This window comes from Leucoraja erinacea, chromosome 4, assembly GCF_028641065.1.
Source record: "Leucoraja erinacea ecotype New England chromosome 4, Leri_hhj_1, whole genome shotgun sequence".
NCBI lineage: Eukaryota > Metazoa > Chordata > Chondrichthyes > Rajiformes > Rajidae > Leucoraja > Leucoraja erinaceus.
In genome coordinates, this window is record NC_073380.1 from 37,585,134 (window position 1) to 37,604,492 (window position 19,359).

Consider the following 19,359-nt stretch of genomic DNA (forward strand, 5'->3'; position numbering starts at 1 on the left):
AGGGAAATACCTAACCCTTGTTTCAATCCAGCCAATGCAGTAAGTGCAAATAATCCCTGTACAATTAGAGTCTAATTCCCCATGGCAGCCAAACGAGATGATGGCTATTTTGTGTCAAATACCCGATTGTAGAAAATCACCCGCTTCTTATGTGGATCACTTAAGAACCAAAATGCACGTCTATCACGCTGATTCCCGAGATTTATGGGCTGTGATCCAGCAAATAATTACCCCAAGTGAGCACACCAGATTCCTAACGAATTTACGACATCCGTCACATGAAGCTCTTGCAAATATAATAGCGGACAATGGAGCAAGGGAGGTAGCTGTTTTAGCAGTTCTTGCCAACACCCTTCAGAAACCAATCGATTTGGCCAGAATATTAGATGTAAGGGTAGAAGAAGCGGATGAGTTTTTAGAGCCATTCTCTGAATTATATATGGACACTGGCTTACGATAGGAGTGGGAAGGACAGTAAGCTGGAAACCTTTTTTAAATCATATGAAGGACAGGAATGGGAAATAGAAATATTGGCACTAGTGGAAGGAAAAGAGGGAGCTGCCGAATATGCTAAAATACCAACACAGTTATGGCAAAGAACTGACGAGGCTGTTCCTCACATCACTTGAAAGGTCAATTTCCCGACTAGAGCTAAAGACCGAGGAACAATAGTAAGAAAGGCAATTATCGTGGCAAACCCGAATAATTATCAAAAGCAAAATTTGTCTAATTAATTTGTTGTTGAATTTTAACAGGCCCCAAGGAAAGTTGTTACCCACTTACGTCATCATCTGGAGAGTGAGGTAAAATAATGCACAGACCACTTAAGAATGGGCAGAAGACAGCAATGTTAATGTTGCTCTCCAGATTGGGGTAACACTTCCTTCAATCCAACAATATCCATTTAATCTACAGGCCATCAGCAGCATAGATAAATTAATTTGGGGTTTGAACAAACAATGAATATTGGTGAAGTGCCAATCTATCTGTAACACCCCTATTCTTGGCGTTCCGAAACCGGGAAAAGAGGGTCAATATAGACTCAAACAAGACTTAAGGGAAATAAATTCTGTTGTAGAACCACTTCATGCTCTAGTGCCAAATCCTGTCCATATCCTATCCCAAATACTGGCTGAAGCCAAAGTCTTTTCAATACTCGACTTACAAACATGCATTATTTTCTCTCCCTCTTCATGAAGACAGCCAATATTTGTTTGCCTTCACCTATAAGGGACAAGAATATACCTGGACCAGGTTACCTCAAGGATTAGTCAACTCGCCTACTTTATTTTCCAGGTGTCTGCAGGATCAGCTAAGTACTTTAAAGTTTAAAATGAATTCAACATTAGTGCAGTATGTTGATGACCTATTGGTGGCTAGTAAAGATGAATCCAGTAATCGAGAAGACACTGCACAGTTACTAAATCATCTAGCCGATCTAGGATATGTGGTTTCCCCATCAAAAGTACTGGTAGCTCAGTAGAAAGTAAAATTTCTAGGATTATAATTTCGGCCACCGAAAGAATTCTTGAGAAGAGCAGACTCGAAACTATTTGTGAATTTCCAGTCCCGAAAGTAGCCAAACAAATGAGGCAATGATTTGGCATGTTCAATTATTGCAGACCCTGGATTTCTAATATAGCTCTAGAAACAAAGGAGCTAACACCCTATGTCAACAAGGAGGGTGAATTTAAACTAACAAAAGAGGCACAGGAAGCATTTGAGAATTTGAAAAGATCATTGATGCGAGCCCAGGCATTGGGAAGGCTATTATACGATCGTCCTTCCCAGCTGTATTGTACAATTCTATCTGATTCTGCCACTTCGGTATTAACGCAAAAGCATGGGGATAGACATAGACCAGTTGCATATCACTCCTCCAAATTAGATCCAGTAGCTAGGGGACATCTTCTTTGCACTCAAATCTTAACTGCAATGTACAATAGTTTATAATCGGCTGCTAATTTGACACTCCAGCTGGAAATTGTAGTGTACAGTTCACATTCGGTATCGGCATTGTTGGGGCAGCTTCAAACCCAGCATTTGACAATGGCCCGCCAAAATAGTATGAGATCTACCTGCTAAACAATCCGAAATTGCAGTTTAAACACTACATTAATTAACCCAGCCTCCTTTCTTATTTCACCCCCAGAAGAGCGGGCGGAAGTAGGACACGACTGTCTATTTGTTATAGAGGAGGAAACATCAGTGAGAGAGTACTTGGGGGATGTACCCATGGAAGACCCTGACATCACATTATATGTGGATAGTAGTGCATCCATTGGACCGTGGGGTGAGAGGTTGTCTGGGTATGCAATTATTGATCAAAGACTGAAATTGTAGAAGCAGCTGCTTTTGAATCACCCTATTCAGCACAACAAGCTAAATTATTTGCTTTAATTAGGGCTTGTATTATTGAGATCTAAAAGTAAATATTTACACTGATTCTCAATATGCATTTGACGTGGTGCATGATTTCGGACAATTATGGAAAAATAGGAGATTTCTAACTTCTGCAGGAACCCAAATATCACACAAACAATTGGTGACAAATTTATTGAAGGCCTTAATGCTACCCAGACAAATCTCTGTAATATAATGTAATATAATAGCACCCATTCTAAAGGACAGAACCCAGTGGACATTGGAAATCGTAATGCCGATTTAGTAGCTAAGGAAGTACAATGGGAACACAAGAAGTACAATGGGAACACATGTTACATAAAATGATGAGGTAGATTGAAAATTTAGATAATGAGTTCCCATCGGAAGATCAATGCTAACCATCTAGGAAATTACCTAATAGGAAAAAAAACTAGTAAAAGCGAGAACCCCTAGAGAGAGAACGAAGCCAACATAGTAACAAAATAATATAGTAAAGAGCCAACAAAGTAGAGAATCAACATAGTAACGAGTTACCATAGTGAGGAGTGCATACATAAATAAGAAGAGATACTGGAGGAAAGACTTGGTTAACTGTAGGGGGAAACTTGAATTGTATTGGAGAATAGCAGAGCCGATGCATATTTGCCCGATGGATTTGAATTGTTTAACCCTTGATGGTAAAGTGGCTTCTATTATCAAGGTGGAAAGAAATTGTCCCTGGATTTGGCATTTTTGATTGAACTTAGGATAAAATTAATAGCAAAGGAAATTGATTGTTTAAATTTGAACAGTTGGGAATTCCACAGGAATTGGAATGGAATTGTATTATCATCTACAATGCTGTGGAATGAGAAAGATGAAATAGGCATTGAAATTTGAAATAGTAAATTGAAGGCTGAAACTGAATTTGGTTAAATTGGAACATTTATCATGGTTTGCTTTAAATTAGTCACGCCTGTAGGGAAATCTGGACTGAACCCAGCTGAAATTTATATGATTACCTGTCATCGGATATACATATTTTAACAGTGTGCAAGTATGAAGAAGGCTAATTAGTGTCGATCCTAGAATAATAAAGAGTATATTAGGGAACGGAATAGGAATAGGGATATAGTAATAGAGCACAATATAATAGGTCCAATAGATAATAGAATAGGAGTAGGTTTGAGTGAAATAGAACTATAGTGAATGTGTGGGAAAGCATGAGTGAATGATGGTAACTTGCTTTGTCCCAAGCTTCTTAGGATTTTCTAGGGTTTAGGTTCAACTGTGGAAGGTGATGGAAGACTGGGCAGTAACATGGATGGAGGGAATTCGTGCCCACGAAAACTCGGGGGGTGAAGACTCCTCAGACAGAACTTGTGGAGTTATGCCCATGAAAACTCGGGACGCTTGACAAGATTCTGCGAAGAAACATCATCATCTTGTGTTGCTGATAGATGGGAATTGTAAAGGACACTTATGTATATCTGATTATTTAGTGACCATTTATAATGAGGGTTATCATGAATGATAAAACGGGGGAATGTTAATATTGGCTAAATTAAAGACACCATAAAATGGAGGATCCCTGCACTTGTCAGAATTGCTTAACCCTTGTCAGCTGATCTTTGCAGACTTTGATTGGCGCCAGCCAGTCTAGGCTCAGACTGATATGCAGGATGGTAAGGAGTCCAGGTGTTCTCCATTTTTCTCTTAAATTGATAACATGTATAGTGGTTTTGCAAACTAACTTTAAATGCATAATCTCTATAGGGTAGTTGAAAAAGCATTCTAAATAGTATACATAATGTTGCAAGATGGTCATCCTGTTAATTGATGATTGGTCGAACTGTTGAGCCTTGGAGAATTTGTTTGAATCTTGGGGCACATGTTTCAATGTTTGTTCTTGTTAGCTTCCTTCAAGAGCTTTCTTTCTTATACAGTGTATGAGCTGTTGTATTATTGGGAAATGCCTGTTAAACATGGGGTTAATCGATATCTGTAATTGGGTTATTAAGAGCCCACCCCTGTGTGGTTCAGCCCCTTGAAGTCCTGAGACATATAAAAATATGCTACCACGAGGCTCAGCATCGAAAAATGAATGAAATGAAATGAAATACGTTTATTGTCATTGCACAACAACTGTACAATGAAATTCCATTGCATCTCCTTCGGTGTGTACATAAAAGACACATGATAAAAGATTTTAAAAGAACAAAACACAACAGCCATTGACTCACATATACACCAGATCAGTAAAGAAAATAATAAATAGGTATTAAAAATATTTTAAAAGAATATTGCGCATTATCTTGCACCCCGAATTATATTGTGCTTCCCCCAGTGTTCTCTGTTTGAGTTAAGTTCTTTTATCGCACATGGGTAGAAACTATTTTTTAGTCTTCAGAGACCTGTATCGCCTCCCAGAGGGTAGCAGAGTGAAAAGGTGGTTGGCAGGGTGGGATGTGTCCTGCTTGATGTTTGTGGCCCGGCGCAAACATCGGGCCCTGTATATGTTATCCAGGGAGGCAGTTGAGCATTTGTGATGCTCTGTGCAGTTTGAATAACTCTCTGCAGTGTCGTCCTCTTAGCCACAGTGCAGCGAGCAAACCACACCAGGATGCCATAGGAGAGGATGCTTTCCACGGCACACCGGTAGAAGGACAGCAGCAGCGGCTGTGAAACATTTGCTCTCCGCAGAGACCTCAGGAAATACAGCCGCTGCTGTGACTTGTCCATTTGCGGTCCTGGGAGATGTATATTTCCAGGAACTTAAAGTCAGTGACTCTCTCCACCATGTCTCCTTTGATGTAGAGAGGAGCAGGTTCCTCTCTCCTCCTCCTGAAGTCAATAATCAGTTCTTTTGTTTTTGTTGGGTTGAGTACCAGGTTATTTTTAGTGCACCCGACAGTCAGTTTTTGGACTTCATCTCTGTAGGCAGACTCGTCGTTGTTATTTATCAGCCTCACCACAGTTGTGTCATCTGCAAACTTGATGATCCGGTTTGTACTGTGTGTTGGTGTGCGGTCACAAGTGTATATTGTGTATAAGATAGGACTCAGCACACAACCTTGTGGCGCTCCTGTGCTGAGCGTCAGGACTGGGGAGTGATTGGACCCCATCCTGACAGTCTGTGGACGATCTGTTAAGAAGTCCTTGATCCATCTGCATGTGTTGGCATTAACACCCAGGTCAGACAGTTTGTCCACCATTCTACTGGGGATGATGGTATTGAATGCAGAACTAAAATCTACAAACAACATCCATTTCCAACATCCAATCTCCAAACAAACATACATTTCAAAGTAAAACTCAGCGCGCATTAATTACGAGACCACTTTTCTCGCTCGGGATCAAAACGATCGAATTGCAGAGACATGTTAGTTTGAGTACACTACAGAAAATAGGTTATGTTCTGGGTCTTTGGACGCAACTGAAGTATCCCACTTCTGACACCACTTTCGTGTTTGTTTTCTAGGTCTGCACAAAACTTCAATTTACAACAGAAGTCATTAATGCTTTACTCAATACTGGCAGCAAGACAACTCAAAATGGCTGTAACCACACACTGTCTTCAGACAGGATAAACCATATACAAAACATCTCCCTTGTCCTGTGCAGTGCCACCTGCTGCACGGGAGGAGCAATGGGTCCTCCCACCCCACACAGTCCACCAATCATCACACAAACAAAGTCCAAATACAACGAGCCATTCCATTCTAACAGTTTAGTTTTAGTTTAGTTTTGTTTTGTTTAGAGATACAGCATGGAAACAGGCCCTCCGCAGTGTACATCACCTTGTACACTAGCACTATCCTGCACACTAGAGACAAGTTACAATTTACAGAAGCCAATTAACCTACTAACCTGCACGTCTTTGTAATACAGGAGGAAACCGGAGCATCCAGGGAAAACCCATGTGGTCGCAGGGAGAATGTGCAAACTCCGCATAGACAGGATTAAATGTGGGTCTCTGGGGCTGTAAGGCAGTTACTCTACCACTGTGCCACCCCAACAGGAACCAGTGTACATAATGACACCCACAACCGACCCAGTTCTGAACAGATTTGATCTGGAGAGGAAGGACGACCTCGCTGACTCATTGAGATAGGCTGAGCTGACGTTGTTCCTGCACTGTCAGAACTTTGCATCTGCAGATAGTAGTGCCAATTTATTGGCCATTCTAGAGTGAAAAATATACCAACATGTGATTGATTAATTCTTCCGAGAAGATAAAGCCCATCTCCCAACTTTGCAAGTGGTCACAGATATAATAGATCTTAAAATGTTTCTGAACATTTAAAATATTAATTTAACAATTCTTGTAAATGAATTAGGTACTTGCTAGATTACTAAAATTAAGGTAATTTAGGATAAAACAAAATTAAATACACAAAAAATACACTTTGCATTTTCCAAAAACTCCAACTCTCACTATAGATGCGCCGCAGAAAGTATCATATTGAGATGCATTACAGCCTGGTTTGGGAACAGTTCCATCCAGGCCCGCGAGAGACTGCAGTTGTAGACGTAGCCCAGACAATCAAGTTTACCAGCCTCACTTCGATTGACTCCATCTACACAGTGCAGCCTCAGCAAGACCACCAACATAAACAAGGACCAGTCTCATCCCTGTTATTCTTTCTTCTCCTCTCTTCAATTAGGCAGGAGTTACAGAAGTTTGAAAACACATACCTCTGGATTCAAGAACAGAATCTTCCCAATTGTAATAAGGCAACTGAGCAGTCCTCTCATCAGCTAGATTGTGATCCTGAAATAACATCTACTCCCTCAATAACTTCACGTTCGACTCCTCCCATTTCCTCCAAATACAAGGCGTAGCTATGGGCACACGCATGGGCCCCAGCTATGCCTGCCTATTTGTCGGTTACGTCGAGCAATCCTTGTTCAATACATACCAGGGCCCCATCCCCGACCTCTACCTCCGCTACATCGATGACTGCTTTGGTGCCACCTCCTGCTCCTGCACACCTGCAGGAGTTAACACTTTAACACTAACTTCCATCCGGCACTCAAATACACCTGGACCATTTCCGACACTTCCCTACCATTCCTTGACATCACTATCTCCATTGCAGGTGATAGACTTCTAACCGACATACACTATAAACCCACTGACTCCCATGGCTATCTGGACTACACTTCTTCCCACCCTGCTTCCTGTGAGGACTCCATCCCCTACTCCGAATTCCTCCGTCTACGCCGCATCTGCTCCACGGATGAGGCGTTCCACACCAGGACATCTGAAATGTCCTCATTATCCAGGGAACGGGGGTTCCCCTCCTCCACCATAAATGAGGCTCGCACCAGGGTCTCTTCCATACCCCGCAACACTGCTCTCTCTCCCCATCCCCCCACTCGCAACAAGGGCCAAGTCCCCCTAGTCCTCACCTTTCACTCCACCAGCCGTCACATACAAAAAGTAATCCTCCGTCAGTTTCACCACCTCCAACGTGACCCCACCACTCGCCACATCTTCCCATCTCCTTCTGCAAAGACCGCTCCCTCCATAACTCCCTTGTCAATTCTTCCCTTCCCTCTCGTACCACCCCCTCCCCGGGCACTTTCCCTTGCAACCGCAAGAGATGCAACACTTGTCCCTTTACCTCCCCCCTCGACTCCGTTCAAGGACCCAAGCAATCGTTCCAGGTGCAACAGAGGTTTACCTGCATCTCCTCCAACCTCATCTATTGCATCCGCTGCTCTATATGTCAACAGATCTATATCGGTGAGACCAAGCGGAGGTTGGGCGATCGTTTCGTCGAACACCTCTGCTCGGTCTGCAATAACCAAGCTGACCTCCCGGTGGCTCAGCACTTCAACTTCCCCTCCCACTCCGTCTCCGACCTCTCTGACCTGGGTCTCCTCCATGGCCACAGCGTGCAGCACCGGAAATTGGAGGAACAGCACCTCATATTCCGTTTGGGGAGTCTGCATCCTGGGGGCATGAACATCGAATTCTCCCAATTTTGTTAGTCCTTGCTGTCTCCTCCCCTTCCTCAGTCCCCCTGCTGTCTCCTCCCATCCCCCCAGCCTTCGGGCTCCTCCTTTTTTCCTTTCTTGTCCCCGCCCACCCCCGCCCCGATCAGTCTGAAGAAGGGTTTCGGCCCGAAACGGTGCCTATTTCCTTCGCTCCATAGATGCTGCTGCACCCGCTGAGTTTCTCCAGCTTTTTTGTGTACCTTCCCATCTACCTCATTGGAGACCTTTGAACTTTATTTAATCGGACTTTATCGGATTTGAATGTTATATCTTTGCACTATCTGTGCACTGTGGATGGCTTGATACTTTTATTTGACTGGTTAGCATGCAAACAATGGCTTTTCACTGTATCTTGGCACACGTGACAATAATAAACTAAACTAAACCAACAGTCCCATGTTTGCCATGAAATCTCAATGATCCTGCTTACAGGTCTAGCCTACCACAGGATGTAATAGCACGTTCCCCAAAGTGGTGAGAAATCTGAGAGAACTGAGCCCTGCTTTAATAGCAGAGCACCTTGACAGACACAGGCCAACTATTGCCAAGCTTGGTTAGTACAATGCATGAATGTCTAAAACTTGCTTCCATTTAAATGATTAACTGGAACCACTGGCATTTATCAGTAATTCATTCAACACAATGAAATGCACATCAGCCAGATACATGTTGTCCAAGCAACAGAGGCAGCAATTCAGCAAGTTACATTAGTACAAGGGGGTGCTTGTATTCATTCAGATACGTGCTCTTCTCAAAGATAGGGACTTCTTTACAAAGGATTTGAAGGTGGAAGTAACATTTACGTAAAAATTCAAACAAAAATCAAAATTGTTTTATCGCAGTAAAGAATGATGAATTTTGCGCACTCTTTTGAAGGGAGTGATAACTCATTCAGCTGAATTTTTTTTCATTCCTCTTCAGCAATTGCTGAACAAAAAGGAAACTCTGGATAGGCCATGTCTCACTGTCCACAGTACTAAACTGGCCATTAATAGAATGGATCTCAGCTGCTGCTCATCATTCTCACACAAACAAATGTTCACAATCAAAATAAACTGCGATTGCTTGAGTGAAATCCTGATTAAAATGCTATGTTCCTTGTGAAAGTGATTAAAAAAAGCATTGGAATAAAATTGATTGGAATAAAAACAACTTTATCTGCTTCAGACGTGTGACTGAGCATATCTGGATGTTTAATGTATTATTGTTTATTTATTTTACAGGATCTGGGGGTTGCTGACAAGGTCAGCACTTATTGCCGATGCTTAATTACTCTCGAGTAGGCGATCGTGAGCTGTCACCTTGAATCATTGCAGAGGAGGGAGAATTGACTTATTACCCTTCCGTCATCCGCACTGCGTCTAATTTTCAGGATACCCTGCAGTTTGGAGTGAAGCCTTATGATGCAGGGTCAGCCCTGATGCTTCTTGGTGATAGATGTCATGGGTTGAGAGTTGCTGTAGAATAGCCTTGACAGTACATTTTGTAGATGGTACACACTACAGCCACAGTATGTTGCTAGTGGTGACAATTAATATTTAGGTTAGTAGTGACAGTCAATCACTGTTTTGTCACAGATAATGTTGAGCTTCAAGAGTTGTTCTGCATGATCCATCATGCAGATTCACTTTAGACTTTAGAGATACGGCATGCAAACAGGCCCTTCAGCACACTGATTCCACATCAGTCTGGTGAACCTTCTCTGTACTCCCTCTATGGCAAGAATGTATTTCCTCAGATTAGGAGACCAAAACTGTACGCAATACTCCAGGTATGGTCTCACCAAGACCAGCGATCACGTGAGCAGTATCCTACATACTGAGGCCAATGTACAATTTTACTGAAGCCAATAAACCGATAAACCTGTACATCTTTGGAATGTGGGAGGAAATAGGAACACCCGGGAAAAACCCATGCGGTCAAAGGGAGAATGCACAAATTCTGTACAGACGGCACCTAAGGTCAGGATCGAACTGGGGTCTCTAGCATAATAAGACGGCAACTCTACCAATGCATCACCCATATGTTGTAGTTTCATTGCAAGTATAATTTAAAAAAATCTTCTTTATCACTACTTGCCTCAAATTGTTTTATTGCATAATTAGCCACTCCCTTCCTGGGAAAAGAGTTTAAAAAAATTAGGTCCCAAGCCATTTGTAAATCATGAATGCATATTTTCTTAATGCCAAAGGAAATCTGCTATGTGGTGCAAATTAGGAATTGTTTGTGTTGAAAATGTTCTTTACTTGACAGTCAAAGGATCAGTAGGCCATTTTTCTTTGCGTGCAGGGGAAGAAAACCTTTAACGCAAAGGATTAGTCAAATGAGGCTGCAAAAGGAAATGTACAATTTTGTTGTACGCACTGCACCAGTTCTAACAACAATTCCAAAAGGAAGTGCTTCACCCAACATACACATCAATTTCCCTACATTAGTTAAAGGACACATCCTGTTCTCTCGACTGTTCTCTCGACTACATTGCATACTTAATTTCTAAAATTAGTGGAATATCAGTTTCTTTATCAGTCATAGCTTGTTGTGAAATAAACAGTTCACTCAAACTGATACAATTTTAATTTGATATGAAATCAATGAAGAAACAGCCAAAAAAAAGCTTAATTTAATCACCAAATGTTGAAATATTAAGGCAAATCATTGGAGAATAAAACCTCCACATTCAACGACATTCCATTGTCAGGGCCGGATTTAGATGAAGATAGGCCCTAGGCTATTCCACTTGTGAGGCCCCTCCCAATCCCCCACCACCACGATGAGAGGAAGATGGAAGAGTCCACCAGATTGACACCGATGTGCAGCCGAGCGTGGCCAATGAGATAAGAGCTGCAAAGCTGTGCTTTTTATTTATTGCCAGTGCTAGTGTCGAGTTATCAGCTTAAAGCATATAGGTAAATCCAGCCCTGCCGAGGCCCCCCTAGATTTCGAGGCCCTAAGCTTAAGCTTGTGAAGCTTATACGTAAATCCGGCCCTGTCCATTGTAATGGATCACCCGGATCCATGCTATTTCTTCACACATTATTATGGTTTTTCATTTTTTCAGCCTGCAGAGTTTTTCTTAAATGGAAATGAATATAAAATGGTAGATATCAATGTTTTTACGATTTTAATATAAATACCATTTCAAACCTTAACTTAATTATTCCGTGCCTTGTTACATGGCAGGATTTTAGTAATCTTATAGTTATCACTGTAGCATTGGTGGTTTTACTGCTGTTCAATGTAAATTCAACAACTGGCATGCAGCTCAACTGCACATTACACAGCTTATTATGACCAAGAAAGTGAACAATATAAATAGTGAAAAAATCATATTGGAGCATATTTACAAAAAAACTGGCACTCATTTAATATTTCATTTAATGGGACAATTTTTCACACCAAATGGGATAGTTAATGTAATTCTATATATACCTTGAGGTTGCAATACAAGCTGCTTAGTTCTTATAACAAACTTTATTATTTCAATAAGGAATACGGTAGCTATGGACTTCGAAGATTGTCTATACCCTCTCTGACCACCCTGCACCCCCACATGGGGTGCCATACAGTCACAAGATATTGCAGGCATAAACTCAAAGTGGTCAATAGGTAAAGTTTTCAGTCTTTCTCATTGTCAGCTGAAAGATTAGTTGAAACTACCAAAATGAGACCCAAGAACCAAATGGTGGGTCTGTAACTCTGTCACTGAATTATGACACAGTCTTTCTTGGGCGGGCACACACATACATGCAAGAACGCACGCACGCACGCACAGTTTAATTTATTGTCACGTGCACCGAGGTACAGTGAAAAGCTTTCAGGGACCAAGCTCCAAGTCATCAACGAGTCCTTCACCAAATGGGTGAAAGAGCAATCCTTCTCTGAACCATTCAGTAGAAAAAAGACTTCTGCCTACCTGTTTCTGCCACACCTTTCCCAATGGCAAGAAAGATCGCGAAAATCACTTCTCAAATCAATTCTCATTGAAAGCAACCATCCATGACAAAATCTACACTATCTCCACTGTACCAGCACAACCTGTGTTTCAAACCCAGAGCTTATACTTAGAATGAAGCTTACTGGTCAAAAAAAAAGACAGCGATCCTCACCCTTTGCATGCTTCATAGACATAGGCAACCTATAGTCCTTTCTCTCAACAGTGATAATAAATGACATTTTAATTTTCAAGTCAAAGATTTTGAAGGAAGAGGAAGTGGATCTAACCATCAAAAATACAGGGCAATACAAACACATCCCTACATTTCCACAATGACAGTGCATAAACCTTCTCACCTTCTCACCTAACCTCCCTGCAACAATTCTGAAAAAGTTTTCCAAAAACATTCCAGAGACTTTACTTGTCATCTGTAGCGAATATGAACCGGAACTATTACATTTTTTTTCGTTTGCAGCTTTGCTACCACATTAAATGCAAAAACAATAAACAAACAGAAATAAATAAATAAATAAAGACAATAAATTATCAGCCATTCTATGCAATTCAAATATGCAATTCAAGTATATTCAAATGTATATATTTCCTGGCATTACTCCAAAATGTTAAATAGTAGTCTATACTATGTATTTTATTTCATTACAAAGCATTTCCAGCTGGATTTTTGCTTTAGAGATTCATGGTATTAACTGAGTAGATTGCAGTCTACATACCCATCCATACTTCTCCAAACTGTCCAGCCCCAAGTTTCTTAACCAGCTTCACAGATTCTCGCGGAATCTCCCAAGCATCTTTATCCCACGGTTTTTGTGGTTTGTGGCTAAGACAGGACGATCCAAGCTTTCGGCACAGACCGTCGGCCTGTTCTGATGAGCAAAACAATTAAAGATCAATTAGTTAATTCTGAAACATCTTTTATAACTACTGCAACCTTAGTTTTAATATATGATGCCCACAACTTTGTAATGAATGCAAAACATTCAATTCTTTAAAAAAAAAAGTGTTTATCAACACACACAGTATTTTCCCATGGTATAGGTTCACATAGAACAGTACAGCACAGGAACAGGCCCTTCAGCCCACAAAGTCCAAACAATGCTAAGTTTAACTAATCTCTTCTCCCTCCATATTGATATGTCTATCTAATAGCCTCTTAAATATACTTGAGTTTAGTTTAGTTTAGTTTAGAGATACAGCGTGGAAACAGGCCCTTCGGCCCACCGGGTCCGTGCCAACCAGCGATCCCCGCACATTAACACTATCCTAGTCTCACTCGGGAAAATGTTTACATTTACCAAGCCAATTAACCTACAAACCTGTACATCTTTGGAGTGTGGGAGGAAGATCTTGGAGAAAACCCACGCAGGTCACAGGGAAAACATACAAACTCCGTACAGACAGCAGTCGGGATCAAACCCATGTCTCCGGCGCTGCATTCGCTGTAAGGCAGCAACTCTACCGCTGCGCCACAGTGACCGGCCTTTTGAGGTTGGTGGCAACTTAATTCTCGGGAAAGAGCAATTTGTAATTAGGCTTGTCCTTTTTAGTAGATGTGAATCATAACACTGGAAAACAGTACACAGCCATCTGCATGGACTATATTTAAACTGCAAAGATGATTCATATGATACATTCGACATTTGTTTTTGCTGTTGCAGGGACATGAATATCATAAAAGCACATAGATGCCTGGTATACTACATCCTTAATGTATTATGGGTTATATTGGAAACGGGACTGAAGTATATGTCTCTGACACACCTATCTGCTCAACCACTTAAACATGTTTTCAACATTTAAAAATCAAATACTGAAGAACATCATGACATAGTCCTGCAATTCATATTTTTTTACAGATATTTTTTAATACATAAGATCGAGGATGAGAAAGGCAGCAGAGGATGAGGAAAATGATCGTGCAAAAAATCATTTTTTTTGTCATTACAGAGGGAATAATATAATCTGAAGTTGCATTTGTGACCTTCAATTAGTGCATGAATTTCTAAAATAAAAGGATTTGTGCAGCCATGGACCTACAATGCTGTAGGAATTTGGAAATCATGGAACACACAAAGAATATGTTGAATGGATTTTGGATTCCTATAGATGTCAATCTGATTATCATTAGGCCAATTAGTTTGGGATCAGTGATATGAAATGTCTTTGAGGAAATGGGTGGCACAGTTGCACAGCGGTGGAGCCATTGTCTTACACTGCCAAAGACCCGGGTTCGTCCCTGACTACGGAAACTGTCTGTATGTAGTTTGTACATTCTCCCTGTGCCAGCATGGGTTTTTTACGGTGCTCCAGTTTCCACTCACACTCCAAAGACTTACAGGTTTGTAGGTTAATTGGCTTTGGTAAAAATTGTAAACGTCCCTAGTGTGTCGGATAGTATTAGTGTATGGAGCGATTGCTGCGTGATGCTGACGCGGTGGGTCGAAGGACCTGTTTCAATGCTGTATCTCTAAAGTCTAAAGCAAAGCCTAAGTAATTTGGATAATTAGTTACTTTAACAGGGGGGCAACGGTTCAGAATGTTCAATATAGCCTTTAGAATGGTGGTAATTTAGCTCCATTTGTTTTGAAGACCTCTCCATGAGAGCAGAAATGGGGACCTTGCAAAAGTGCTATAGATACAGACTGCAAAAATACAAAATTGATCTAAATAATTCCTGTATCAGTGCAATATATTGAGCTGGGTGGAAAGAGGTTGAGAACAGGGTGGAAAGAGGTAGATGGACAATAATTGTACATGGATTTGGTACTTCTCGGTGACAGGATATGAGTTTTGATTCAAAAACTGTGCAACATATGTGCACTTTTTGTGGATAGATATTAAACCAAATTAGACATACTTGAGCATTTGGGTACATAGATTACAGAGATAATAGGAAGCACTGTAACGTAGTGGTAGAGCTACTGCGTTACAGTGCCAGCAACCCAGGTTCGATCCAGACTATGATCGCTGTCTGTATCGGGTTTGTACGTTCTCCCCATGATATGTGTGGGTTTTCTCCAGGATCTCAGGTTTGCTCCCACACATCAAAGGCATGCAGGTTTGTAGGTTAATTGGCTTAGGTAACATTGTAAATTGTCCCTAATGTGTAGGATAGTGTTGGTGTACGGGGATCGCTGGTCAGCGTGGATGGTGGGCCGAAGGGCCTGTTTCCATGCTGTTTAAGAAGGAACTGCAGATGCAGGAAAAATCAAAGGTAGACAAAAATGCTGGAGAAACTCAGCTGGTGAGGCAGCATCTATGGAGCAAAGGAATAGGTGACGCTTCGGGTCGAGACCCTATCTCTAAACTAAACTTTCAAAATATTAGTTTGAAAACGGGAAAACATGATGCATTAAGGTTCATACATTGGGCAATAAAACTATTTTGTCCTTTCTCAGGTTTCATTTTGACTAGCGTCTAGTCTGCGTCTGCTCATATTTGTGTGACTATTTTTAGGAAGGGTGAAAATGAGGTAGTTGAGATTAATTCCCAGTTCAAAATGTCTTTTTTGTTGAATTTGCCATTGTACTTACCTCAACTACTTCCTCAGACAGCTCGTTCCATATACCCACCACCCTCTGTGTGAAAAGAGTGCCCCTCAATTTCTTATTAAATCTTTCCTCTATGTCCTCAAGTTCTTGATTTCCCTATTCTGGGAAAACGACTGTGTATCCAATGAATCTATTCCCCTCATTAAATTATACACCTCCATAAGATCATCCCTCAGCTTCTTGCGCTCCTAGGAATGAATTCCGAGCCTGCCCAACATCTCCTTATAATTCATGCTCTTGAGTCCTGTCAACATCAGAGTAAATCATCTCTGTACTCATTCCAGTTTTATGGCATCTTTACTATAGTAGAGTGACTAAAAATCAACAGAATACTCCAAGTGCAGCCTCACCAACTTCTAATACAAATGTAACTTCACATCCCAACTCAATTCCCTAATTGATGATGGTCAGTGTGCCAAAAGCTTCTTTCACCACCCCATCTGCCTGTGACACCACTTTAATGGACCTATGTGCTTTTACTCCTAGATCCTCAAGTGTGGCCTCAAACTTGATGCAACAAATGTTTCAATTGCACAGGAATTTCCTGGACATCCCCTCCAACCTCCCCCCCGCATAAATCCCACCCTTTCCCCTATGCTGGCCAGGATTTTTAATATAGGCTCAGATTTCTCTTTGCAGTATTTCCCTCCACAATCGTAAGGAAACCCAGGAACCCCCACACCAGTAAGCACAAACACAGATGTCCTGATCTTCCTGAGGTGCGCTCACTGGTGAATTTCCTGTCTGTGTCCTAAAGTTGAACTTGTTATGAAGTCCAGCGGCAGAGTGCCAACTTGGATTACTTTGGGGGAAAACTGGCTCCCGAACCTGCCTTAGATTAGACTTTGCACAGATTCAGTAACCTCACTCAATGGTAAAGAATTGCTACAATGTGTACGAGTATTTCTGATAACCAGTTAAAAAATGTAAATTATATGGAAATAGATGTATTTTAATTTAGATACTTTCTGTGTTTTATATTCTATAAACTAATCTATATTTTTTAAATAGTGCCTTTATTTTTTTTTAAATGTTGAATGCAAGAAATTCAGCAGAATGAATTTTGTTTGATAGTCCACAAAGCCAAAGAATATGGTTTAGCAATCGGAAGCATTTTCCAATTTATTTAGAGATACAGCGTGGAAAAAGGCCCTTCACCCCTGCCGACCAGAGATCACCCATGAACTAGTTCTATCCTCCACAATTTACAGAAGCCAATTAATCTACAAACATGTATGTCTATGGAATGTGGGAGGAAACTGGTGCACCCAGAGAAACAAGGAGAGAGTACAGACTCCGTACAGACAGACCTGCAGTCAGGATCGAACACAGGTCTTTTTCAAGGCCCTTTTCCTCACATTTCACCCAGGGAAGGTGTTGCTTTACTAATTAAATGTGCTCCGGTTTCCACCCACATCCCAAAGATGTGAGGGTTAGAAGGTTAATTGGCCTCTGTAAATTGCACCCTGGTGTTTAGGGAGTGGATGGGAAAGTGGGATAACATAGAACTAGTCCACTGGTGATCAATTATCGGCGCGGACTCGGTGTGCCGAGGGGCTTATTTCCATGTGTATCTCTAAACTAAGCTAAACCCAAATTAAATTGGAACAAAATGAATAAGGCTCAATTCAAATTGAAATATATATTGGCAAACCAATCAATACATTTTGTAATTTTATCAACTTAATAATTAATCAAGTAATTATTTCAATTGTTAGAATTTGCTTTGAACTCTTGTGTATTAAATAATTCAGATGTAAAAGATGTTAGCACTTACTTTGGTAATGTTTAATTAGCTCATTCAGGTCAGTAAACATAATTCTAGGAGAAATGTAAAAAACCCTCCACTGTCCAAACATCGAATCTTGTAGTGTTTAACCAAGTCACCCAATTCAGGGTCAAAATCTCTCATCGACAGCGAGTAGCTACCTAGGTAAACAGGATTAAAGAGACATTATGAGTAATATAAGTACAGTGTATTGTGCTAAAAGTAAACTGTGGCTCTTTGCATTTTATACCCCAGTATTTATCATTAAATTAAGGGAAATTAAACGATCATGCTGATTATTCAAAGGGTATAAATGTATGTGGAAGAAGCACCGTTAATTCAAAACTGGAACCAGTTTTCAGAATATCTGTTCAAATCTACACTGGCAGCAGTAATCTGTTTGAAATTAAAAAAGACAGGTTTGAAAACAGAAGGATGTCTGCCAAGATAATTGAATAGGTTGTGTAGGAAAGAACTGCAGATGCTGGTTTAAATCAAAGGTAAACACACACACTGATAATCTATGACTTGATGTATGCCTATTAATATATTCAATTAAGGTGGACACAAAATGCTGGAGTAACTCAGCGGACAGGCAGCATCTCTGGAGAGAAGGAATGGGTGGCTGAAGAAGGGTCTCAACCCGAAACGTCACCCATTCCTTCTCTCCAGAGATGCTCCAGAGTGGTGAATCTCTGGAATTCTCTGCCACAGAAGGTAGCTGAGGCCAGTTCATTGGCTATATTTAAGAGGGAGTTAGATGTGGCTCTTGTGGCTAAAGGGATCAGGGAGTATGGAGAGAAGGCAGGTACAGGATACCGAGTTGGATGATCAGCCATGATCATATTGAATGGCAGTGCAGGCTCGAAGGGCCGAATGGCCTACTCCTGCACCTATTTTCTATGTTCCTATGTTTCTATGCTGCCTGTTCTGCTGAGTTATTCCAGAATTTTGTGCCCATTTTGATTGAATAGGTTAGTTGGCATACATCAACCCAGAAATTCTCAGCTTAAGTTATTTCACACCAGTTCCCACCTTTATGTTACTGCCCTTTAATTAAATTTAATATTTCATTAAATGGGTTCTTTTCTTTTGAAATGCATTGCTATGTGTAGTGATCTGCGCTTGTAGATCACAAAATATATTTCCATCAGTGCTTTATTTGTGTGACAGTAATTAAAAACTAGATTTTTAAACTTTTACAATTTTTAAGACTACAAAGAAGTTAAAAAACTAAAGTTTATTAATTAAATTAGGTGGCCAGGAAAACAGTTCAAGCAGTTTCTAAAACAACAATCCACCTTAGACCCCATTGGTAATGATATGAGTCCCAGCACCTTTTCATCTACATAGAAAAACATTGCTTTGCACAACCATAGTACTGAATATAGCTTGTAAGGACAATGCTTGGCCATATCCTTTATTGGTTCAAAATGGACAACCCCTTGTTTATATTTGTTGAAATCCAGTTGCCTTTCACTTAATCCTGCACAACATAGGTTGAATTAAGGCAGAATGTAGCAGATGGACCCGAAATAGACATGCATCTTAACATCCCAAACCAGAATTATTGATTGAACACCTCAGTGCTCAAACTGAAGGTTATTTTTGTTGCTATTGAAAACTAAACTTTCTGAAGCATATCCTATCCTTCACACTGTATTTACCCATCTTTGTATATTTTTAAAATAGTTGCAGTTTTTCTGTATGCATGGTGA

General features: G+C 40.7%; 1 protein-coding gene across 1 annotated transcript in view; it reads right to left on the reverse strand.

Annotated features, from left to right (window-relative positions):
- lyn (LYN proto-oncogene, Src family tyrosine kinase) overlaps positions 1–19,359 on the reverse strand; it is a 104,032-nt gene that overhangs the window by 39,237 nt on the left and 45,436 nt on the right. The window contains 3 exon segments of the mRNA XM_055634055.1: positions 13,036–13,188; positions 17,651–17,711; positions 17,714–17,802. Of these exon segments, the coding sequence (XP_055490030.1) occupies positions 13,036–13,188; positions 17,651–17,711; positions 17,714–17,802 (303 nt within the window).